Source organism: Erythrolamprus reginae, chromosome 5 (genome assembly GCF_031021105.1).
Source record: "Erythrolamprus reginae isolate rEryReg1 chromosome 5, rEryReg1.hap1, whole genome shotgun sequence".
Lineage (NCBI taxonomy): Eukaryota > Metazoa > Chordata > Lepidosauria > Squamata > Dipsadidae > Erythrolamprus > Erythrolamprus reginae.
The window spans coordinates 51,908,398-51,930,811 of NC_091954.1; the positions used below are offsets into that span (position 1 = coordinate 51,908,398).

At 36.0% G+C, this 22,414-nt stretch overlaps 1 protein-coding gene across 2 annotated transcripts in view; it reads right to left on the reverse strand.

Moving 5' to 3' along the window:
- Nucleotides 1-22,414, reverse strand: part of SEC23IP (SEC23 interacting protein) — a 38,418-nt gene that overhangs the window by 14,219 nt on the left and 1,785 nt on the right. For both annotated transcript variants that reach the window (XM_070752597.1, XM_070752596.1), the window contains exons 2-15: nucleotides 18,697-19,235; nucleotides 17,759-17,945; nucleotides 16,045-16,238; nucleotides 14,595-14,684; nucleotides 12,471-12,591; nucleotides 11,498-11,587; nucleotides 10,727-10,868; nucleotides 9,116-9,324; nucleotides 8,177-8,289; nucleotides 7,329-7,502; nucleotides 5,087-5,182; nucleotides 4,103-4,294; nucleotides 3,724-3,879; nucleotides 1,999-2,101 (exon numbers count right to left, since the gene is read on the reverse strand). In XM_070752597.1, the coding sequence (XP_070608698.1) occupies nucleotides 1,999-2,101; nucleotides 3,724-3,879; nucleotides 4,103-4,294; nucleotides 5,087-5,182; nucleotides 7,329-7,502; nucleotides 8,177-8,289; nucleotides 9,116-9,324; nucleotides 10,727-10,868; nucleotides 11,498-11,587; nucleotides 12,471-12,591; nucleotides 14,595-14,684; nucleotides 16,045-16,238; nucleotides 17,759-17,945; nucleotides 18,697-19,235 (2,406 nt within the window). The remainder of the gene's footprint in view (nucleotides 1-1,998; nucleotides 2,102-3,723; nucleotides 3,880-4,102; nucleotides 4,295-5,086; nucleotides 5,183-7,328; nucleotides 7,503-8,176; nucleotides 8,290-9,115; nucleotides 9,325-10,726; nucleotides 10,869-11,497; nucleotides 11,588-12,470; nucleotides 12,592-14,594; nucleotides 14,685-16,044; nucleotides 16,239-17,758; nucleotides 17,946-18,696; nucleotides 19,236-22,414) is intronic.

Consider the following 22,414-nt stretch of genomic DNA (forward strand, 5'->3'; position numbering starts at 1 on the left):
GTTACCTAGAAGTAAATAAAGAATACAGCTTCAATTAAACAACAAAAATCTGTTCTGCCATCTTTAGACCGTTCTTTAGTGTAACTCTGTATAGTCTGAACTCATTATCTGGTTCACTGTCCACATTTTAAAAATATTTATATTTATTAACCTGGTATACTGATGGATCATCTTGGTGTAATTTCTCATTTATATTAATAGTAGGGTTGTGAAATCCTTGGGATGCTCCACATGCAAAATAAATTAAATGAATACAGGATCTGAAGTACTGCACAGCCATAATTAATCTAAGCAGGCTCCTTAAAGATTGGAATATTAATATTTAAAATCACCGTATTTATTTATCAATCAAATTTATGTGGCTAGCCATATCACTTAGCAACCAAAACTCTTTATCCAATTATTATTAACCAAGAACTACCTGTAGTTGCAGTATACTAAATATTTAATTGTAACCATGTGTAGCGAACACTGGGTTTTTTGCTGCAAGTAGTGGTCAGAGAAAAATAACCAACAATATTTTTACAAGATTCTTAATTTCAGATGAGGTCCAACTAGTACTGTAATTGCCTTAAAGTAGTCCTTAAAATTCTGTGAAATCTAATACGAGAAGTATAATGATATTAGAGAAAATTGTACAACTCAGTATTGTTTCCTATGCGGCATTTGGTTATGACAAAATGGGATTTTTTAAAATGAATGATAAATAAGAAGATCAAGAAAGGTGAAGAAGCAATACGGCTTAAAATTAAAAGGCAAGAGAAAGAATAACTATATTAGTAAATTATGCTAATAATAATTTAATAATAATAATTTCTTAGATTTGTATGCCGCCCCAGTCCATGGACTCGGAGCGGCTCACAACAAAACAGTACATAGTATACAAATCCAATGATTAAAAAATAATTAAAAACCCTTATAAAAAATAATCGTACATAATAATAGCAGTCAATTTGGGGGAGGCGGGTTTGTATAGAGAGCAGATCACAGTTTAGGTCATATCAAAATTAAAAAACAAACTGTTAAGCATCATTGTATTTCAGCTGAACCTAGTTCACTTTATGCTTCTTAGGTGCCTACTAACGCTGCACAGATATGTTGCAATAAACTATTTATATGACCACTTTAATTCTGCCTTATTTAATTACTTATTCATTCTCTACTTCAACAACCCATTTCCTGCCTTTACACATTTTGATATCACGTTAAAGACACAGGCTAAGTGGCAGACACTTTTACAAATAGTAGCATTCCTTACCACTAATCACTCCAAGATTACTAATGTGGAGAAAACAGCAATTTGCAGGGAAAGCTTTATTAAATATTTTTCTCATACAATGTGCAATCAATTGATACTGAATATTTTATATCTTCATACAGTATGTCACAGAAGTGAGTTCACCCCATCACATTTTGTAAATCAGATTAATAATAAGTATATCTTTTCAAGTGACAACACTGATGAAATGATGGAAGATAGAAGTGCACAAGGTCTCTTAACATCCACCAACTTTGTGATATCATCAGAGCAGTGGAAGAGGACTCCAATGGCAACCTGTGAAGCTCTGTGAAGCCATACAAAATATTGACTATTTTGGGCCCCATTTGGACATTATCACTTAGGGGTGTACTCACTTTTGTTGCCAGCAGCTTAGACATTAATGGCTGTGTGCTGCGTTATTTTGAGGGGACAGCACATTTACACTCTTATACAAGCTATACACCCACTACTTTACATTGCAGCTAAGTGTCATTTCATTAGTGTTGTCACATTAAAATATATACTTAAATATTTAGAATAGAATAGAATAGAATTTTTATTGGCCAAGTGTGATTGGACACACAAGGAATTTGTCTTGGTTACAAATTTACAAATTATGATGGGATGTATTCACTTCTGTGACATACTGTATATTGCTGCTTTCTCTCTTTACAACCTTCTTCTGTTTATTCTTCATAACATACATATTAGAAAATATTTCAATTTGTTTTATTTACCAAGGTGCAGTCTTTTTCTGCCTTTGTGGTGTGGAATGAGGACTGGTTTCACATCAAAATCAGAAATAATCATGGGTTCTATCCTGTATGCCACTGGATCAAGCTAAATAATAAAAAACAGTACATAAGTAATTTTAAGTTTAAACATAGAACTGCACAACTAGTTTCACACAAAAAGACTGGACTGGCTTCCCAATAGAAGCCAGAGGTCCAACAGAGTCTTCGGAGAGGGGCGGCATACAAATCTAATAAATAAATAAATAAATCTAATAATCTAATAAATAAATAAATAAATAGTTGGGAAAGAAAAAGATTACAGATGCAATATCTAAAATCAAGTCCTTAACAAAACTTTTTCTATTTCTATTTGTTCACATGTTATTTATTTGTAGATCTGATTTATTTATAAACACATGACGGTAAGTATAATTAGAATATTGATAAACAAAGAATGAAACATCGGATCTCAAACATTCAATACTCAGTTATGCTACAGAATAGCACACTCATTTTACAAGGAAATTACACATACAAATAGAATACTACACAATTTGAGTAACTACATCTTTTTTCAGTGTTTAATAAATGCCTCTGTAATAATTAATACAGTAAATCCAAATAATGTGTAAGTTATTAAATGTAACATTCTCTGTTCATGCTTACAAGAAGCATAGAGTTTTTATCTGTAGTTTCAGAGAACTAGAATAGGAAGATAAATAGATCTTTGTCATTTGAAAAAGAGAAGGCAGCTCCTCCTTAGCAACAAAATATTCAAGATATTAATAGCAATAGCACTTAAGACTCATATACCGTATCATAGTGCTTTAGCCCTCTCTAAGCGGTTTACAGAATCAGCATATTGTTCCCAACAATCTGGGTCCTCATTTTACCGACCTTGGAAGGATGGAAGGCTGAGTCAACCTTGAACTAGTCACAATCAAACTGCTCGTAGTTGGCAGAATTAGTCTGCAATGCTTCGTTCTAACCACTGCGCCACAATGGCTCTTTTCACCTCAAACTAATTCACCCCAAAATACTTAATAAATCAAAAAGTAGACAATCCAATATAAAAGTGCATGTAATTCTCGACTTACACACCACAATTGGGATCTGAATTTCTGTTGTTAAGCAAGGTGGTTTTAAATGAGTCACATCCAGTTCTACAAACCTTTTTGAGGTGGCGGAGGTGGTTAAACAAATCACTGCCACTGTTAAATGATTCATGTGGTCATTCAGTAAATTTGGGGTTCCCCATTGACTTTTCCTTGCTAGAAGATGACTGGGAAGGTTACAAATGGCAGTCACATGATCCCAGGACATTGCAACTATCACAAATACGTATCAGTTGCCAAGTACACAAGTTTTATCAAGTGACTATGGGAATGCTAAGAAGGTTGTAGTCATAACGACCAGACATAAGTCATTTTCTTCAGTGCCACTGTAAATTGGAATGGTAACTAAACAAATGATTGTAAGTTAATGACTACCCTTGTAAAATTCTGAAGTTCCTCTGATTTGCATGATTTCAAACATTCACTTTTCTCTCTAACCCTAAATAAAAAATGCAATCTTTTAAAAATATAAAATACGAAAAAATATGACAGAAATTAATGCCATACAAATAAATTTTCTTAGTTCTCAAAAAAGGTACACTTAGACTATAAATATGTAAGATACAATATTACTTTCACTAAATGTAATTGAAAACCTGTTTTTCTCACTAACCGGATGATATATGTTAAAAAATCCCTTGCAGGTTGGCAGTCTGTAGCTTTCATCAATTTTTTCCACTCCTCTTACAGTGAGAAATACACCAATTGGCGAACCCAAAGCAAAGAAAATATCTGGTTCAAATTCAAGCGTGTTGTATACCACAGACACCTATAACACAGAAAGTATTTTATTGTTAAAAAGATAAGGAATAATAATATGTTTGTATGTCAGCTACTTCACTTTCAGCCTATTACATGTATCCCCAGACTGGGCATAACAAACTTGATTTTGGAAACAGCAAATTGCAAAATGCTTTTCACTGTAAGAGTTTTATGTGAAATTGATGCTCTATGAGTAGGTTCATAGCAAACCATGTGCATATATATCGTACCTGGCCTGTTCCCATTTCAAAAAACTCATAGTCTATGTTTGCAGCTGAAACAGATGTTCCAAATGGGCGTTTTCGTTTGGATGTCTCCTGTGGAATGGCAGGTTCTGAAGATGCAGCAGCTGGAGAAAACTTAACTATCTGAGCAACTTCTTCCATTGCAGCCTTTTTCTCTAGTAATGCCTTTTTTTGTTCCTATTGAAACAAATATTTTTAAAAACGGAAGAATCAAAGAATTTCTCTTAAATATGTAAATTTGTATTTGTACACACACACACACACTAATTTTGTTAGAGGTTCAATGGTCTTTTCTTCAGGATCCTCTGGAACTGCTCAAAATATCAGACAGAATTCTTTTTTCAAATGTTTCTTTCAATTCCAGGAGAGCCAAATTGTCTACATCCTTTTTCAGCTGTGTATTATTTCTGCTTTACTTGCTAACATTTTCACATTAAAATGCACTTAATTTTTCTCCTAAGATGCCATAAAAAATCTTCAATTTTTCCATTATTCAAATGTTTTCTATATTTGTGGCTAATTTCTTTTTCTATCAATTGTTCTAATGAATCTCTACTTGCCTCATTTTGCTTTTCTGATGGATTATTTATAATCCAAAGATAAAGATAAATCAATTACAAAAATGAAGGTAAAAAGCAGTTTTCTCTTTCCTCCCTACTGTCATTCTCTCTATAGATTTAAAGGTTTAAATCCATGCAGTTTTCTTGGTAAAATTTTTCATGGCTTTCCACTTAACCATTACCCCAAACTGGCTCTCAGGGTTTCAAATACAAAAATTCTAACTAGGAGCTAAATGTTAAATATTTGTTCATAATACTTTGACAAAAGGTATTTATTTCACATATAGGGTCAGTAAAATATGTTATCACCTGCTTATTTTGTATTTCATCACATTTCTGAGATGAAATGTTAATATTGAGAGACAAAGGGAGGCTCAGTAAGATAGCTTCCCAAAGCAAAACTTCCCACCTGTTTGGCTGCTCTGTCTTTTACAAAGTTTGCTATCTTCTTCCGAGGCCCAAGAGGTATTCCCATTTCCTTCAGGTCATCAATTGTACACAGCAACTTTCAAAATAAAATGAGGGAAATCAAATGTGGTATTCTTCATTTAAAAAAAATACAAATACATTTCCTCATAGCTGGTTAATTACAAAAAGACGTATAAACATTTTGGTAGCACAAGTAGTTCTTGTTTTACAAAGTTTAGTCACCATTCAAAATTACAACAGCAACGGAAAAAAAGTGAATTATGACTGGTTTTGATGCTTACAACTGCTACAACATTGCCTAGGTCACGTGATTAAAATTCAGATGTTTGCCACCTGTCTTGTATGTATGATGGTTGCAGTGGCCTGGGATCATGTGATCCCCCTTTTACAGCCTTCAAAGTCAATGGCAAAGCCAGATTCAGCTTATAACTGTAGTGATTCACTTAACAACTGTGTCAAGAAAGGTTGCAAAATAAGGCAAAATGTACTTAACAAATGTATCACTTAACAACAGAAATGTTGGGATCAATTGTAGTTGTTAATCAAGGACTCATATATGCTTTGGTGACAATTACCATGAATCCTGGGAGGCAAGTCAAGATACCCCCAGTATAACCAAGTCTGTGTAATTGAAAGAACAGCTATTTCCCCACATTTATTCTTGCTTTGTAGATTGAAAACAATAGGAGCCAGAGGTTATAAAAATAGATCAAAATACATGTTAAAAACCAATACTATAAACCAAATATATTATTCCCCAAATGTCATCACAGAAAAATCCTAAGTAATGTAGGTTATCGTGACCAATGAATCATTTTTATTCAGCTTACCACTGTGATAACTGTGTAGTTGCAGCACTGTTATTTTGGGTTTTAATTTTAGTTTTTAATTCATTTTAATTTATCTCCAGAAATTAGGCTTTAGTTTTTCTACATCCTCTCAACTCTAAAGCAACATATTACTATTTTGAAAAGACTCAATAATTTAAATCAAGCTCTTTCCGATCTCAAGAGTTTAATTTGGATAATTTAACTACAGGAGTGGCAGTGACAAAGGCATAGGCAATTCATTTCTCAGTTTCAACTTGCCAGGATACTGGTCCCTAACATATCAGTAAACATCTAATGCCAATTGCAGTTCAACTCTTTCTCAAAATTCCTGGCCACTGATCATGAAACTTCAACAAGTATTTTGAAAGGATCTCTCTTACTTCCTGCCCAACTCTTATCACAGGTTAAAAGCTACAGATTCTGTTGACCTAAATACTCATTCCAATGACTCCTTTATACACCAAAGAATGTAATCCATGTTTTCTAATTCAAGCATATAGTCTCCTGGGATCTGTTTGTTTGTTTGTTTGTTTGTTTGTTTGTTTGTTTGTTTGTTTGTTTGTTTGTTTGTTTCAACTTCTATGCCGCCCAATCCCAATGGGACTCAGGGCGGCTTACAACAATATAAAAATAGAATACAGTAATAAATCAATTATTGATTAACTTTATACATTGGCTTATCCTTCAGTCAAAGAGCTTAATGCCTTCACTAGGTCAATACCAATGCCAACTCCAGCAAAATGGCATTTGGCAACGTGTGATGCCATATAACTGCTTTCATGGAGTACTTGATGGTTAAATGCTAAATATGAGGATCCTGCTTTTATTGGTGTTTAGGGACAATATGAAATCCGCTTTCACAGGAAGCCAAACTCCCTCCCCCACACACACATACATACACAAAAACCACATGAAATTGTAAAACTAAAAAATTATGCAGCTGCTTCTTATTAATAACACATACTCTGAAGCGTGGTGATGCCCACTGAGAAATTTGTATACTTCAACTTCTATGTTTTGTGCAAGTGTTTCTTATCGTCTTTTTAAATTCAGTATAACTGGCTATTGAACTGAACTAAAGTATTCATGTTCATTTGACATTAAAATATGACTTTTCTGCAAACACTGAAATCACATTCTTCCCAAGGATTTTTTTATTTTTGTGCTATTCTAAAATTGTTTTAGAGAGCGCAAATATTTCAGGCATCGAATAATCAAGAGGAAGTGGGGATGGGTAGTAATGATCTCATGTTCACAAACTTTATATTATTGTATTCTTATAAATACTTCTGGATAACAGTGATTCCTGAACAAATATTTCAGGATGTGCATAAAATGGGAATGTTGTTTTGAATTCCAAGAAGCCACAGTATTTTTTAAGTTTTACTATACCAGAGATTCCATGTCAATCTTCTCCTTTTCCAAAGTACTGATATACTCTGACAAACTAAGTGTTTCCAAAGTTCTTTGTAAGGTTGGAATATCATCATCATCATCATCATGATTTCCATGTTCATCATTTAAATGAGACAGTAGGCAAGCAGCAGGATTAGAATTCAGTGATGCCTTGAAAGGAAAAAAAACTGCATTAGCTTATAAAATTTAAAACCAAAGGAAAGTCAAAATAAATCATTTACTAATGAATGTGAATAGCTGAAAAATAAATGTCATAGAGCAAGTGTATGTATGTTTGGTGCTCACTTCAATCCACCATGTCACAAATAGAAGCCCAACCTAGATTGCAGAATATCTAGTTTATATTTAGAAAAACACTGGGGTTAAGCACTAATTAGAATTAACTATCAACGGCATTAAAGGATCATAAAAAGTCATACAGAGAAATATATATACTGTATTCTGCAATAGCAACAATACAACTATTTATGACATAATTCTCTTTAACTATAAAAGCTAAGATTCTAAAGAAAAATACAGACAGAGGAAACATGATTAATTAGCATACACCATGTATGCATATGTTGGCCTATCGAAAATGTTTTCTCTTGATTAATACAGTGTAACCATCCTTATGAACTGATCATTTCTGAGAGAAAGCAACCCTATTTGTTAAAAAAATCATGTATATTTGGAAGAACAGGTTCAGTAAATTATAATAGCAGTACTGTGTAATTTGATTAGATTACATATTTCTAATGTTTTGAATATTGCAGTGATCGTTTGAGGGGGTGGGGTTAGCAATCAAACAAATATTAAGGAAAATTGTTTGGTAATACAAATACCTGCTGGTCATCTGTCACATTTTTCACAGCACCATTGGAAGCAACAGGAGTAGAATTAACTGCAGACGTCCAATCCTTCTGATTGGACAGTATGTCAAATAGAACTAAAGATCCTAGAAGATACAAACTCTGTTGTTAGAAGTATAATTTTGAGATATCTAAACAGTCTGAATTTAAACAGTAATTCCACATTGATCTCTAAGGCAGTGTTTCCCAACCTTGACAACTTGAAGATATCTGGACTTCAACTCCCAGAATTCCCCAGCCAGCATTTGCTGACTGGGGAATTCTGGGAGTTGAAGTCCAGATATCTTCAAGTTGCCAAGGTTGGGAAACACTGCTCTAAGGTATGTTTCTCAACCTTCCCTTTGCCTAACAAAACAGAACAGATATTCATAATGTCAGGATACTAGAGATATTTCCAGGACAAAAATCTAACTACAGTGTTCCCTCAATTTTCGCGGGGGATGCGTTCCGAGATCGCCCGCGAAAGTCAAATTTCCGCGAAGTAGAGATGCGGAAGTAAATACACTATTTTTGGCTATGAACAGTATCACAAGCCTTCCCTTAACACTTTAAACCCCTAAATTACCATTTACCATTCCCTTAGCAACCATTTAGATTATTACTCACCATGTTTATTTATTAAAGTTTATTAAAAATATATATTTATTAAAGGCGGACGAAAGTTTGGCGATGACATATGACGTCATCGGGCGGGAAAAACCGTGGTATAGGGGGAAAAAACTGCAAAGTATTTTTTTAATTAATATTTTTGAAAAACCGTGGTATAGACTTTTCGCGAAGTTCAAACCCGCGAAAATCGAGGGAACACTGTACAACTTCAAGAATTAAACTCCCCATTTAGACAAAGTTCTCAAGAGTTATTCAATAAAAATGGTATATTGAAATAATCATCATATTAAGACATTGCATTACCTAAACTGTGGCCAGCAACAGAGATTCCTCCTTTAAAGTTAGGGTTTCTGCTCATGAACAGTGCATAAAGATCGTTCATCTCAACTGTTACTTTCTCCACAACTGTTTGGCAATAAGTGGGGCTATTGTAAAACAGGATATCAAGTAGAGTTTCATTGGTGAAGTGTCGGAGGCGTCCAATAGTTGGCAATGTTATTTTTTTAATTTTCCTTGAAAAACATAATTACACGGGTTATTAAAAAGTCATTACAAATAAACTTTGCTCAAACTAAGAAATTTGAGAGTAAAAATTGCCAAAGTAATTTTCACAAATAATTTTTCAAGTCTATAAAGCAACTGTGCTTACTATGATGTTATCCTCCTTGTAAATTCTCTACTCCATTGTAACAGCCTTGCCCCAATTTAACAGACCATTTAAGAAAAAAAAAATCTGTTAGTCATGATCCTCTGTTGAATTGAAAGTTACACCATCGTAGAGATTAACTTTGATGATATCATCACTTAAATTATCACAAATGTGTCCTGTTGTATCAACCTTGGCAACTTGAAGATATTTGGACTTCAACTCCCAGAATTCCCCAGCCAGCTAATGCTGGCTGGGGAATTCTGGGAGTTGAAGTCCAAATATCTTCAAGTTGCCAAGGTTGGGAAAACACTGCAATAACCCATAGTTAGGCAAACTATGAATGCAGTATGTGATGCACTAGTTGGTCTAGCGACTAAGACTCCAAGCTAGAAACTGAGATCTGTGAATTTTAGTCCCGCTTTAGGTAAGAAAACCAGCAGAGTGACTTTGGGCCAGTTACTGTCTTTTGACCTAATCCATCTTCACAAGGTTATTGTTATAAAGAAAATAGGACAAACGAGTATTATTTAATCTTCAATTAATTATAAAAAATAATAAAAGTGGAGAATGAATGAAAGAACGAATGAATCTAATCAATATACCAGACAGAAACAAATCTATTCCCTTCTTACACCATAAACAGATTATTAAAGAGCCTGCATGTTGTTAAACATAGTGATATGAAGTATGCCACAGTATATCACTTTGTCATACCACAATTTGCACTTTCATAATCTCAGATGAATTATTTAAAAACACTTAGCTAGTGCAACAGTCATTTAGCTCTATTATCCCAGAATGGCTGGTTCAAATATTGAAGGAATCACACTGGTTGGATTCAAATATTACAATTACCAAATATTCAGTATGACAAGAACAAGAGTTATTAAATCTATTTTTTTATTTTCCCCTTCCTTGTACAAGTTCTAAAGTGTGATCAGCCTTAAACACAGTTGGATCAAGCTAATTTAAAAACTATGTTATAACTTTGATTTATTTCAGACAAATTAGTTATAATACAATAAAATGCTATTATGAAAACAGAAAAAATGCTAAGGAAAATCACTACTTTTTTATTCTAATGAAAAGGTTAATATGATATAAATTATCAGTATATGAAACTTATCCATAAGTAACAACATTTAGTAATTCTAAATACTCACCCAAATTACACACAAAAATCACAACTGGTCAACTTTGAGAGAGTAATCAATAATCAAAGAACAATTCTACTTTCTTAAAATATGTGAGTACAGTAGACCTACCTATCTACTCCTGTTGCATCTCCATGCAAAGCATTGTGCCAATGAACTGGCAGGAATTCGACTCTACTCACTTTATGATCTTCTATCGATTTTTTAAAATGTGTTTGCAGCAATTTCAGGGATACTGTCCGAAAGTCATCAACTTTTTAAAAAGGGAGAAAAGTAATAATGGTGTCATACGACTAACATTAATTGAAGAAGTTTATAGTAATTATGTACATACAAACAGAATTTCTAATTTCTGAAAATAAATATCCAAACTCTGCAGGTGGACTTGTAAAAGAATAGGTGTTCACCTTCCAAGCCATTAGAAAATATGTATGCAGTTGATTTAGATAAATAAATAAATAGATTTGGATAAAGCATCAGAAGCAATTTACCACTTTTCATCTCTCCTGATAAGAAAGCTTGACTTCTAAATACTATCAATAATAGTTCATAATTCTGTTTTCTTTCACTAATAGCTTTTAAAACTAACATATTTATTTGAATACCATTTAAGAGGATTATACCTTTAGAGCAGTTTATTCATTCCATTATCTTCTTAACCACATGGAAATTTAATTTGTATGTTTAGATTTCTGATGCAACAACTGCTGTAATTTGAAATCCAATTTAGACCAGTCTAAATGCTTTAGTGTATTAGACTAAGTGATTTTACAAACTAAATAAAGGTTTAAGAACCACTACACAGTAACCTACTAGCTGAAAAAAGGAACAAGGAAATATGCTTCATATGCATTCCTGTATCCATACTCAAAATAATCCTACCACATTCAACAATGCTTCTGAAACGCAGATCGCAGACTGGGCCAATTCCATGGACCATAAATACCAAATGATCAATTTGAGACACTTCACCTTTAAAAATAAAAATAAATACCATCAGTTATATTCATAAATACTACAAGACAAACTTTCCAGTTTAACTATTTCTATATATTTGCAATGTTTTTATATTCAACTTTGAAGGCATTTTAAGGCATCCCTTAACTTGTGATCTCAAAATGAGGCAATCGCCTTTCGGTCATCGCGAGATAAATACCAGAGGAAAAGTGTTTCTATCTATTCCAGAAAGCAGCCTTACTCATTACCAGCATCTATACCAGTGATGGCGAATCTATGGCATGGGTGCCACAGGTGACACACGGCACCACATCTGCTGGAACATGAGCCGTTGCCCTAGCCCAGCCCCAACATATGTGTGCCGGCTAGCTGATTTTTTGGCTCACACAGAGGCTCTGGGAGGGTGTTTTTGGCTTCCTGAGAGCCTCCGGGGGAATGGGGGAGGGCATTTTTAGTCTCCCTGGCTCCAGGGAAATCTTTAGAACCTAGGCAGGGCGAAACACATTCCAGCCTCTAGAGAGCCTCCTGAGGGCGGGGAAATCTGTTTTCGCCCTCCCCAGGTATTGAATTATGAGTGTGGGCATTCGTGCATGCGCAATAGTTTGCGTGCACACTCTTTTGGCACCCAAGGAAAAAAAGGTTTGCCATCACTGATCTATACAGTCAATATTCAGAAATTTGCTGGAAGCCAATATATTTTAGCCAAAACATATATAGTCCGGAAGGAATTTGGTGGCATATAAATTGAATGAATGAATGAATGAATGAATGAATGAATGAATGAATGAATGAATGAATGAATGAATGAATGAATGAATGAATGAATAAATAATCCCAGCATGCGAGGAAAAGCAAGAGACTGTAAGAAACATTTTGTGTGAAATTCTGTACAACTTACCATCTGGAATATCCTCATGATCATCATCAATTCCCCGTTTAACCACTCTTGGTCTGGTCTGATCATCTTGTGTAGTGCCCCATTCATCTGGTATTGAAGAAGGCTGGAACTGAACTATAACCTGAGATAAAATCGGTATAACAGTGCAAAATCAGTATTTAACATGCAATGAATATTACACCTAAGCTTTGCTTAGGTGGATTAAATTCATAGGTACTGCAAATTCATTGATAATGTCAATTTTTCTACCTAAATTCGTGGAAACATAAACCTAAATGGATTGGTGCCTCAGTAGGATTTTTCTATATATTTTACAAGGAAAGTAGATAATATTGGCACAAAAGTGCCATACTAACCATAGTGAAACACTACAAATCCATTGGCAATGTCCAAATTCTTGGAGATCTAATGAGATTCCCTCCAATGGGATTTCCCCATGTATTTTATCAGGAAATTTAAATAAAGCAGCTTTCAGAATTCAGCACCCTCCTAAGCATACCAATGCACTATACATCCATTGGAGATGTCCATTTTGATATCAGAATTCGTAGACACTTAACCCTAGCCCTAGGTAAATTTGGCTTCTCAAAAGAATTTTCCCATGTATTTCACTGGGGAAAGTAGATAATGCTGGCTTAAAAGTTAACACAACCCTGAGCATACCAACAAACTATAAATCCATTGGAGATGTCCAATTTTGCTGTCCAAATTCATGGAGACCTAACCATAACCCTGATTTGATTTACTCCCCATTGGGATTTTCCTATGTATTTTACCAGGAAACGTAGATAAGGCTGACTCTAAGATGGATCAGCTATCCCTTAAAGTAGGGTGATTGGACAATTATGATTAACTGCTCTTTAAAAAGCAAAATGGTATCATTTTAGGCCCTAAATAGGAACAGTTTCACACATCTCCAAACTAGTGGAATTTTAGCAGCCTGCTTTCCAATCACTTCAAACTAATCGAGTGTTGGCAATTTTTTTCCAATGTTGTTACATTTCAGGGTATTAAGAATGGACATTGTAATAGGAGACCTCTGGCAGTCAAACCATTCCAATTCTCTTCCTTAAATACATCCTTAAAACTACCCCAAACTACCTGAAGAATTTCAACTTTCCCCTTTTGTACAAACAGGCTCCTGCTTCTGTGTGCAATTATGATCATCTTCCAAAGTGATCATCTTCCAAAACATTACTGATGTCCTCTAGAGCAGGGGTCCCCAACTGCCGGTCCGCGGACCAATACTGGGCCGCGGGGCATGTTGCACCGGTCCGCAGAGTCAGCAGCTGCTGTGGAGCCGCCAAGTGCCAAGCTGTTTCCTGTCTTTCCCCTCCCGTTCACTCGGGATCGCCGTTGGGCCTCGGGTCGAGAAAACCTTTGCTTGCTTGCTTGCTTCCTTTCCTGTCTTTCTTCCCATGTCGAAAGTGGTCTATTTCCTCCTGGCGAAGCCCTCACTCTGCCTGCAGCTCAGATGGAAAGGCTTTGGCATTGTGCAGCTCTTTTTTTGCTGGGCTCCTCCACCCTATTCCCGGGGGCCTGGTTGGGAGCAAAGCCAGGGGTGTGTGTGTGACCATGAAGCCCCCACTACCAGCTCCGGTAATTTTCTTTTGGAAGGATTCCTTGCAGCAAGAAAATTACCGGACCTGGCAGTGGTGGGCGCTCCAAGAAGGCATCGATCGCAAAGGAAGGCGACTGTGTCCTTGGAGGCACCTCCCTCCCCTCTGGGATTCCTTGCTGCAATCCTAGCTGGAGTGGGAAGTGGGGGGGATGTCCTCTGAAAGGAAGGAAGCAAGCAAGCAAAGGTTTTCTCCCTCAGGTGGACCACCTCGGCTCAAGGCAAACAGCGGTCCCGAATGAACGGGAGGGGAAAGAGACAGGAAACCGCCCCCTCCTACCCTTCCACCCTCTGTCACCTCAGCTCCCCTGCAAAATTAAAAAGGAGGGGAGGAAAGAGAGGCAATGGAACTATAAGCTATACCCCCATGCTTAATCCTGCCCCAACCACACCCCTTTCCGCCCCCACCGGGCCATAGAAAAATTGTCTTGCTGAAACTGGTCCCTGGTGGAAAAAAGTTTGGGACCACTGCTCTAGAGTATCTAATTAAGGAACATTCTCATTACCTTAGGATTATGCATAACGAAAGTTTCTCCACCTGGAAATTCTAATCGCCGATGCCATTGATTTGTGGTAACAGCTTTCCTATATTCAGCCTACAACAAATATAAATGATACAACTTGAATATCAAGAAACCACATCCAAGGAAAAAGGGACAAGAGCACAATTTAATTTCATTTGTAATATTAAACCTCAAATTGTTCCCACAATTTGTGGATAAAGACACTGCATTTCCTACCAATTAATCAAATTTCTAAAGGCAATCACTATTTAAATATAATTAAAACTAGAAACACCAAGATGTTTTTTCCATAGTGTTTTCATGCCTATTGTGTTCTAAATCAGTAATCACCAACCAGTGGTCCATGAAAATTTTTGGTGGTCTGCAGAAAAATTATCTGCATTTTTTATATTGCACTAAATCAGGGATTCTCAAACTATGGTCACTGGGCCAGATAGGTGCAATGAACGCTTGTGTTGCGGCAGAGATAATCTCCTTCAGGGTCTTTTTGTGTGGGTTGGAGGGGGGGCAGAAAACCCCGACTTGAGGTATGCTTCAGCCTTCTGGTGCAGGGCTTTGGGCAAAGGCTAGAGAGAAGCGACACTGGTGGCGAAGACCCGGAGGGCCTTGTTCCAATGGGACTACATTGTGGCCTGGAACTGGCTGACCATCTGAACCTACTGAGCCTCCAGGCGCCAGTATCTGGCCTTGCACTCCCCCAGGTCTTCCCTATGCTTGGAAAGCCTATGCTCGTAGTCCTCAGTGAGGTGTTTCTCCTGAGCCTCCTCTTCGGTCAGACCCAATTTGAACTGAGCAAGCTGTTTCTCATGGTGGCTGCTTAACTCCAACAACTCCTCCCTAAGGAGCCCGGGTGCAAGGGAAGGAGTGGTTGAAAGGGAAGGATCAAGTAGAGACAAGTGAGGTACCCCTCCATAAAACATCAAGTTGGCCATGCCCACCCCGTCACATGACCACCTAGTCACGCCCACCCAGCTAGTCATTAGACAGATCACATTAGTCGTCCTTGTGTGTGTGTGTGTATGTATGTGTGTGTGTGTGTATGAATGTATATATGTATGTGTGTATGTATATGTAGGTATAGAGAGAGGCTACATAGAATCTATTCAGTATAAAGTAATGTTGCATTTTTTAAAAAAAATATAAAACCCAATTTCCAACATTTTTTACTTTATACTAAGATTTTGGTTTAAAATTAATATTACAGCAACATTTTTATAACTCATAGGCACAAAGTAATAAAATGGTTTTTAAAATAGATTCATTGGGAAAAGCTTGCTGCCCTATGCGCTTCACACCAAAGGAACTGATGATAATGATATGGATGTGTAGCACATCATTATCTTATTATTCAAAAGAAATTTTACTTTTAAATTTGGAATTTTTTAAAAAACCTACAGTTAACCTTTTTGCTTTCCTTTTAAAAAATACTCACCTCTAGTTTTTCACTGAAATCCTCCGTATAAGGAATAAATCTGCTGTCCTTATCTCCCTTATAAAACCAAGTACATCGTCTAACTTCAGATTGTTGTTCTTCCCAATATACAGCTTTTCTCACACGGTCATATAAATAGACATCATAACGTCCTCCATCAGTACTCAAGACTACACTCTCCGGATCAGGTTGCACTAAAGATTAAGAAAAAAGTTCTTACTTTATTAAGCTTTATCCCTTTGACATCTAACCTGTGAATACTGGAAATAGAATGGAATGGAACGGAACAGAAAAGAATTCTTTATTGACCAAGTTTGATTTGACACACAAGGAATTTGTTTTTTGTGCATATGCTGTCAGTGTACATGAAATGAGAAAGCTTCGAGTTCTATCGTTTCTGAACTAAAGCTTCTAAAGTTTAACTAAAGTTTTCTAGATTTAATGTTTTCTAGATTTAATGTTGAATCTCTTTCGACAGTTGTTCCATTTTTTCATTGGTGATGTCAGAATCAGACAATGTACAAAATAAACCAGCATGAATAGAATAGAATAGAATAGAAAAGTTATGTAGATACCGTAGAGAGAAACAGGAAAATAATCTGAAAACTATGGGGAAATCCTCTTTGAGTGATGAAGTATTCAGTATCAAATCTTGTTATTTTGAAATGACTAGAGAGTTTTCTCTGAAGAATCTTGACAGAATTGCTCCTCATTATTCAAATATATCTTTATGTAAACTTCCCTAGTAAACTTGTTAAAAGGGAAAGGGGGGGAGGGTAAGTGAACAAAAATCTCTCATAGAATTGGCAGCTTAATCTTGATTACATGAATAATTGTCATCAGGATCACTTATACGAATCAAATACTGTACTAGAACAGGTAAAAATGTATATAGTATACCTATATTTAACAAGTTGCTGTTTTTTATTACTCTTTGAGCTATAACATATGTAAGAAATACTCAGTTTGATCATTTCCAGGGCAGTTCTCAGAAAATATTAGGAAAAGCAAAACAGCACCTAGAGCTGTGATGGCGAACCTATGGCACGTGTCCCACAGGTGGCATGCAGAGTCATATCTGTGGACATGCGAGCCATTGTCCTAGCTCAGCTCCAGCATGCACATGTGTGCTGGCCGGCTGATTTTAGGCCAGCCCCACCCATGTTGTCCCTTCTGCTCTCAGGAGTCTCCACGTAGCCTGTTTTGGTTGCCAGGTAAGTACACGGCTCACACAGAGGCTCTTGGAAAGTTTTCAGCCACCAGAAGGCATCTGCCAGGGCGTTTTTGGCCTCCGGAGGGGGTCCGGGGGCAGGAGAGGCTGTCTTTGCCCTTGCCAGGCTCCAAGAAAGCCTCTGAAGTCGAGAAATGGGCCATTTCCGGTCTCTGGATGGCCTCAAGAAAGCCTCGGGGGGGGGGGGTTGTGCATGGATGCGCAGGGAGCAAGGGAGCAGGATGGCATTGAATTATGGATGTGGCCATGTGAGCGCTTTCGGCAATTGAAGAAAAAAGGATTTGCCATCACTGATCTAGAGTTTCTGAAGAAACTTTGTCTCCAAACAAGAATCTACCAGGTCACCTATTTTCACTGAAAAAAAGTCTTTAAATATATGCAAATAATAGTTCACTGTAAAAATGATCTGCAGATTATATGTTTGTGTGTTCTCTTCATGTCCAAAAGCACAAATTATTAATGAAGAACAACCTTAAGTCTTACCAGAATTATAAACCTTCTCTAAAGTTGCAGAATCTAAATCACTGAATGGCATCCATAGCTCCTTGTTTTCCACTTCCTTACAGTAAAACCAATGTGGCTGAACTGGTTCATACTGGTTTTGTAATAAGACAGGTGGTGCCTTCACAAGTGGACCTGCTGACATAGATGTCTGAGGTAATAGGGCTGACTGGAATGAAAAAAAGATGAGAAGGAGAAGTTCCTTAATATTTCAAAGTTTTACTTGATATTTATATAAAGGTCTTAATTATATACATTTAGAAATAAAAATAAAATTGAAGATAATAAAATAAAGGTAATAAAGTAATGAAATTCATTCCATTTTGAATTACAAAAATACATTATTATTATTATAGATTTTGAATCAATTTAGCAAGAAAAAGCAATAAGGGAATAAGTGTCTTAATTTTGTATATTTTCAAACTTGATCTAGGTGGAAGACATTAGGTTTCACAATTGAGTCCTAATCAAAATTCTATTCAGTATAATTTTCAAAAGTTATTGAATTAAATACAAAAACTAATCAGTTTTGCAAATATTTTACATTCAGATATGACCAATAAATTAAGCAAGTATTAACTGTTTACTTGATATAATTGTCAAAAATTCCTAAAATCAAAAACATTTCATTTTTGTTTTCACACAAAATAATAATCAAAGGCCAAGATAGCAAATGCATATAACTTTATTTTAAGGGCAACATTTGTCTCAAATGCTTTTGTTCATTTATGTCTAAATTTTCCTTTCTCGGTTAAATCGAGTCACAAAACATATTCAGCAAATCATAAATCATTCTTATTGAGCTCCTAGAAGATGTGAAAGAGTGAAACAATAATTGTTAAGAGAAGCAACAAACTACAATATAAAGTCCTTAACTTTTTTTATAGTAATTGCAACATATTGAAAGGTAATCTTCCTACCGGTGGCATTGGTCCTGCAGGAGTTGAATACTTCTGCATAGATGGTACAGAAGGTGAAGGCTGAAGACTCTGGGCAGGTGCTTGCGTCTGTTGCAGCTGTGGGGGAGTGATGTAAGGATTGGCTTTACTACTTAAGGTAGTATGACGATAGGGGTTATAACCTTGTTGTGATGCTCCCTGATGTGGTGTTGAAAAGACTCCTGGTGGAGGACCACTTTGCTGAGGTGTTTGATAAGTTCCAATTCCTTGTACTGAAGTAGACGGAGTATTAAAAGACTGTGATTTGGAAGCAGAAGCTGAAAATACATTTGGCCCATCATGTGATGAAGGCAGAAGAGGCAAAGAAACTGGAGGTTTAGAGAAAACAGATGTCCCAGCTTGGGTTGACGTTGCCCCCCCTAAAGGTGGTTGTCCAATGCTTCCAAAGGGATCACTACTGCTAGGAATTTGAGAGAAATAACTGAACGTAGATGGAGGATTGACATTTGTTGATGTCTGGCCTAGGAAGCTGTCTTCTTCACCAACATCTGTGTTATCATCTGCAATTAAAGAATATAGTAAAGATCAATAAAAATATGAAAGAATGGCATCTGCTCCAAAACAACAACTAAAAATCAACAGGGCTATAGTTCAACATTGCATTTCAGCAACAAACATCTCTACCATTTTCGAGGCTTTCTGTTCGGTTACAGTATTTGTATTACCTCAATAAGATAGTAATTTCTTTTTCTGGCAAACTTTCATTATCTTCAATACAGGATGTTCAATCAATACAGTAGCCTACTTGGAATATTCACACTAATATATCATCCAGCTTTTTAAACAAGGCACCACCAATTAATCTAGAAGGTGAATTTTCCTTTGATGGCTATAGGTTACATTTAACAAAGGAATTGTGGGAAGTCTTATTTCTCAAAAATGGGACAAAATGCAAGGTAAACTGTGTATAGACATGGATGGGGGTAGAATCTTTCAGATTTGGAAGTGATTGAAATACCATTTTTTATAGTATGAATCCTATTTTAGGGCTTATTTTAGCTAAGAATATTACCTAATCAGTTTATCAATTAATCTATTCTGTATTTGATAAAATTAACACCACCATTTGGTCTAGACCAGATATCTCGTGCAATGTTAACCAATTGGCTAGATATAATAATGAACCAAATGAAAGATATTGGCAAGCAGCTAAGCAAATAATCAGATATTTGAAACATACATTATTCATTGTATTTCGAACCGAGGTCTGAACTGGTATTAACTGCATATGCTGATGCAATTTTTGCCACTGATACAATAAGACGCAAATCTACATCTGGTATGGTGATAATGGTTGGTTGGATGGGAATCTGTTAGGCAAAAACATATCCGTTTATCTACTATGGAAGCGGAATTTTCATGTTTGTCCTTAATGTGTACGGAATTAATATATTATAAGCAATTGTTAAAAGATATAGGAATTACTATACAGGATCAGTTTACTGTATATGAGGACCAGCAATTAGTATAGCTACTAAACAAGATTGATACATATTGAGTTGAGGTATTTAAATTTACAAAGTAAATTGATTAAGTTGTAATATCATATGACTGAAAACAATATTGTAGATCAATTTACAAATGTTCAAGGTTCTATTAAGCATAAAGAATGCTGTGAAAGCTATAATTTGAGAATGTAAAGTGTTATATATTAGCCTACCCAAAGTGTAGAATGTTAGTACTCTGTCCAAACAGTTGGGTTGGTAATATATAAAGAAGCCAACATATTCTGTTTGTAAGCTGTAATATCTTTGTTGAGTGTATATGACAAAGACAAACTGGTAAAAAGGTTATTGTACTTCTAGAGATTGACTGATTTGAACATGTATGACCTCGACTGTTTATTTGAACTGTTGTTTTTTAAAGTAAACACTATATGCACTTTAATGTACCTCTGTGTGTGACTGGATAATTACTCATATCTACTGCAATATCCTGTTTGTATGTACATGTCCTTAATAACTCAAGGGTTGCTCTGCACACCCCTTAACAATTTTTACCATGGCTCTGTTCATTTTCTCCTAATGATAGGAACATTTCTTTCCTAAATTCTGCCTAATTTTTGAGAATGTTCTTCAATGCCATAATGAAAACTAAACTACTGCATAGAAACAAGCAGCAAATCCCAAACTGATGTTGCTGACCTTCCAGAAAGATCTGAAAACATGGCTTTTCCATGTGACCTGGGATCCAATAGCATGGATATGGAGCCTACAAAGGGTTTTATTACCAGGGAAATTGAATCTGCCCTTCTGCATATTATGTTTAATGTTTTTAATTTTTTATAATTTTTTTGCTTTGATCCTTTGTTGCATCATTTTTGTGTTGTTTAACTTTGTACACAATGCTTAAGAGTCAACTACGTGAGATAGATAGATAGATAGATAGATAGATAGATAGATAGATAGATAGATAGAGAGATAGAGAGATAGAGAGATAGAGATGGGAATTATAGGAGACATACGAATGTGTGAATTAGATTAATGCTACAAAACCTCTTTTGAGTGAGAGACTCCCATCTGATGTCACTGATTTTTACTACCATCAGCTGGTGCCTTACACCTGTCTCCAATCAACATCCCAATAAATTGATCCCTCCAAATCTTGCCTGCTATGCTTCTATCCAAGACACCAACATTATGTTCTTCCATGTTACTACAGGTAGTCCTCAAGTTACAACCACAATTGAGCTCAAAATTTATATTACTGAGAAATGTGTTAGATTTGCCCCATTTTGACTTTTCTTGCCACATTTGAAGTGAATTGCTGCAGTTGTTAAATTACTAACACCATTGTTAAATGAATCTGGTTTCCCCACTTACTTTGCCTGTCAGAAGGTCGCAAAAGATGATCACATGACCCCAGGATACTGCAACTATCATATATGTGAATCTGTTGCCAAGCATCCAAACATAAATCACGTGACCATGCAGATGCTGCAACTGTCATAAGTGTGAGAAATGGTCATGAGTCACTTTTTTCAGGGCTGTTGTAACTTTAACCCTGCTCCTATGCTGTGGTCCTATGACTCCAAATGAAATCTGAGACCCTGTAAATTATTTGTCATGCTGAGCTGAAACTTGTGATTAATTGACTTTTCCTCATTTGAGGGGTTCTTACTATGAGTGTGGGGGGGTTGTCGTTTTGTTTCCTTTTTGCTACACACTGATTGTTATATTTCATTACACTCAAAGCAGCACTAATAAATGTGAACACAACAGCAGGGTTAAACAGTTATTAAGTAAACTGCTGTAAGTCAAGGACTACCAGTAGTTTTCTCCAAACAACTATAAAATTTCGGGAAACTTAGAAGAGCTGGGATGGCACAGTGGCTGGAGTGCAGCACTGCAGGCTACTTCAGCTAACTGCTAGCTGTAGTTCAGCGGTTCAAATCTCACCACCGGCTCAAGGTTGACTCAGCCTTTCATCTTTCCAAGGTGGGTAACCAGGGATCCAGATTGTTGGAGGCAATATGCTGATTCTGTAAACCACTTAGAGTAAAAGTACTATGAAGCAGTATGCAAGTCTAAATGCTATTGCTATTGCTAATTTCAAGAAAAAGAAATGCAACAAGTAACATGAACCAGGAAATCATTCCCACTGATTGGGCAAGACTTGAGGAACTTTCTCTGCCTGGTCAGTAATAAGACGTCAGCACAAAAGGCTGAGAAAACACACG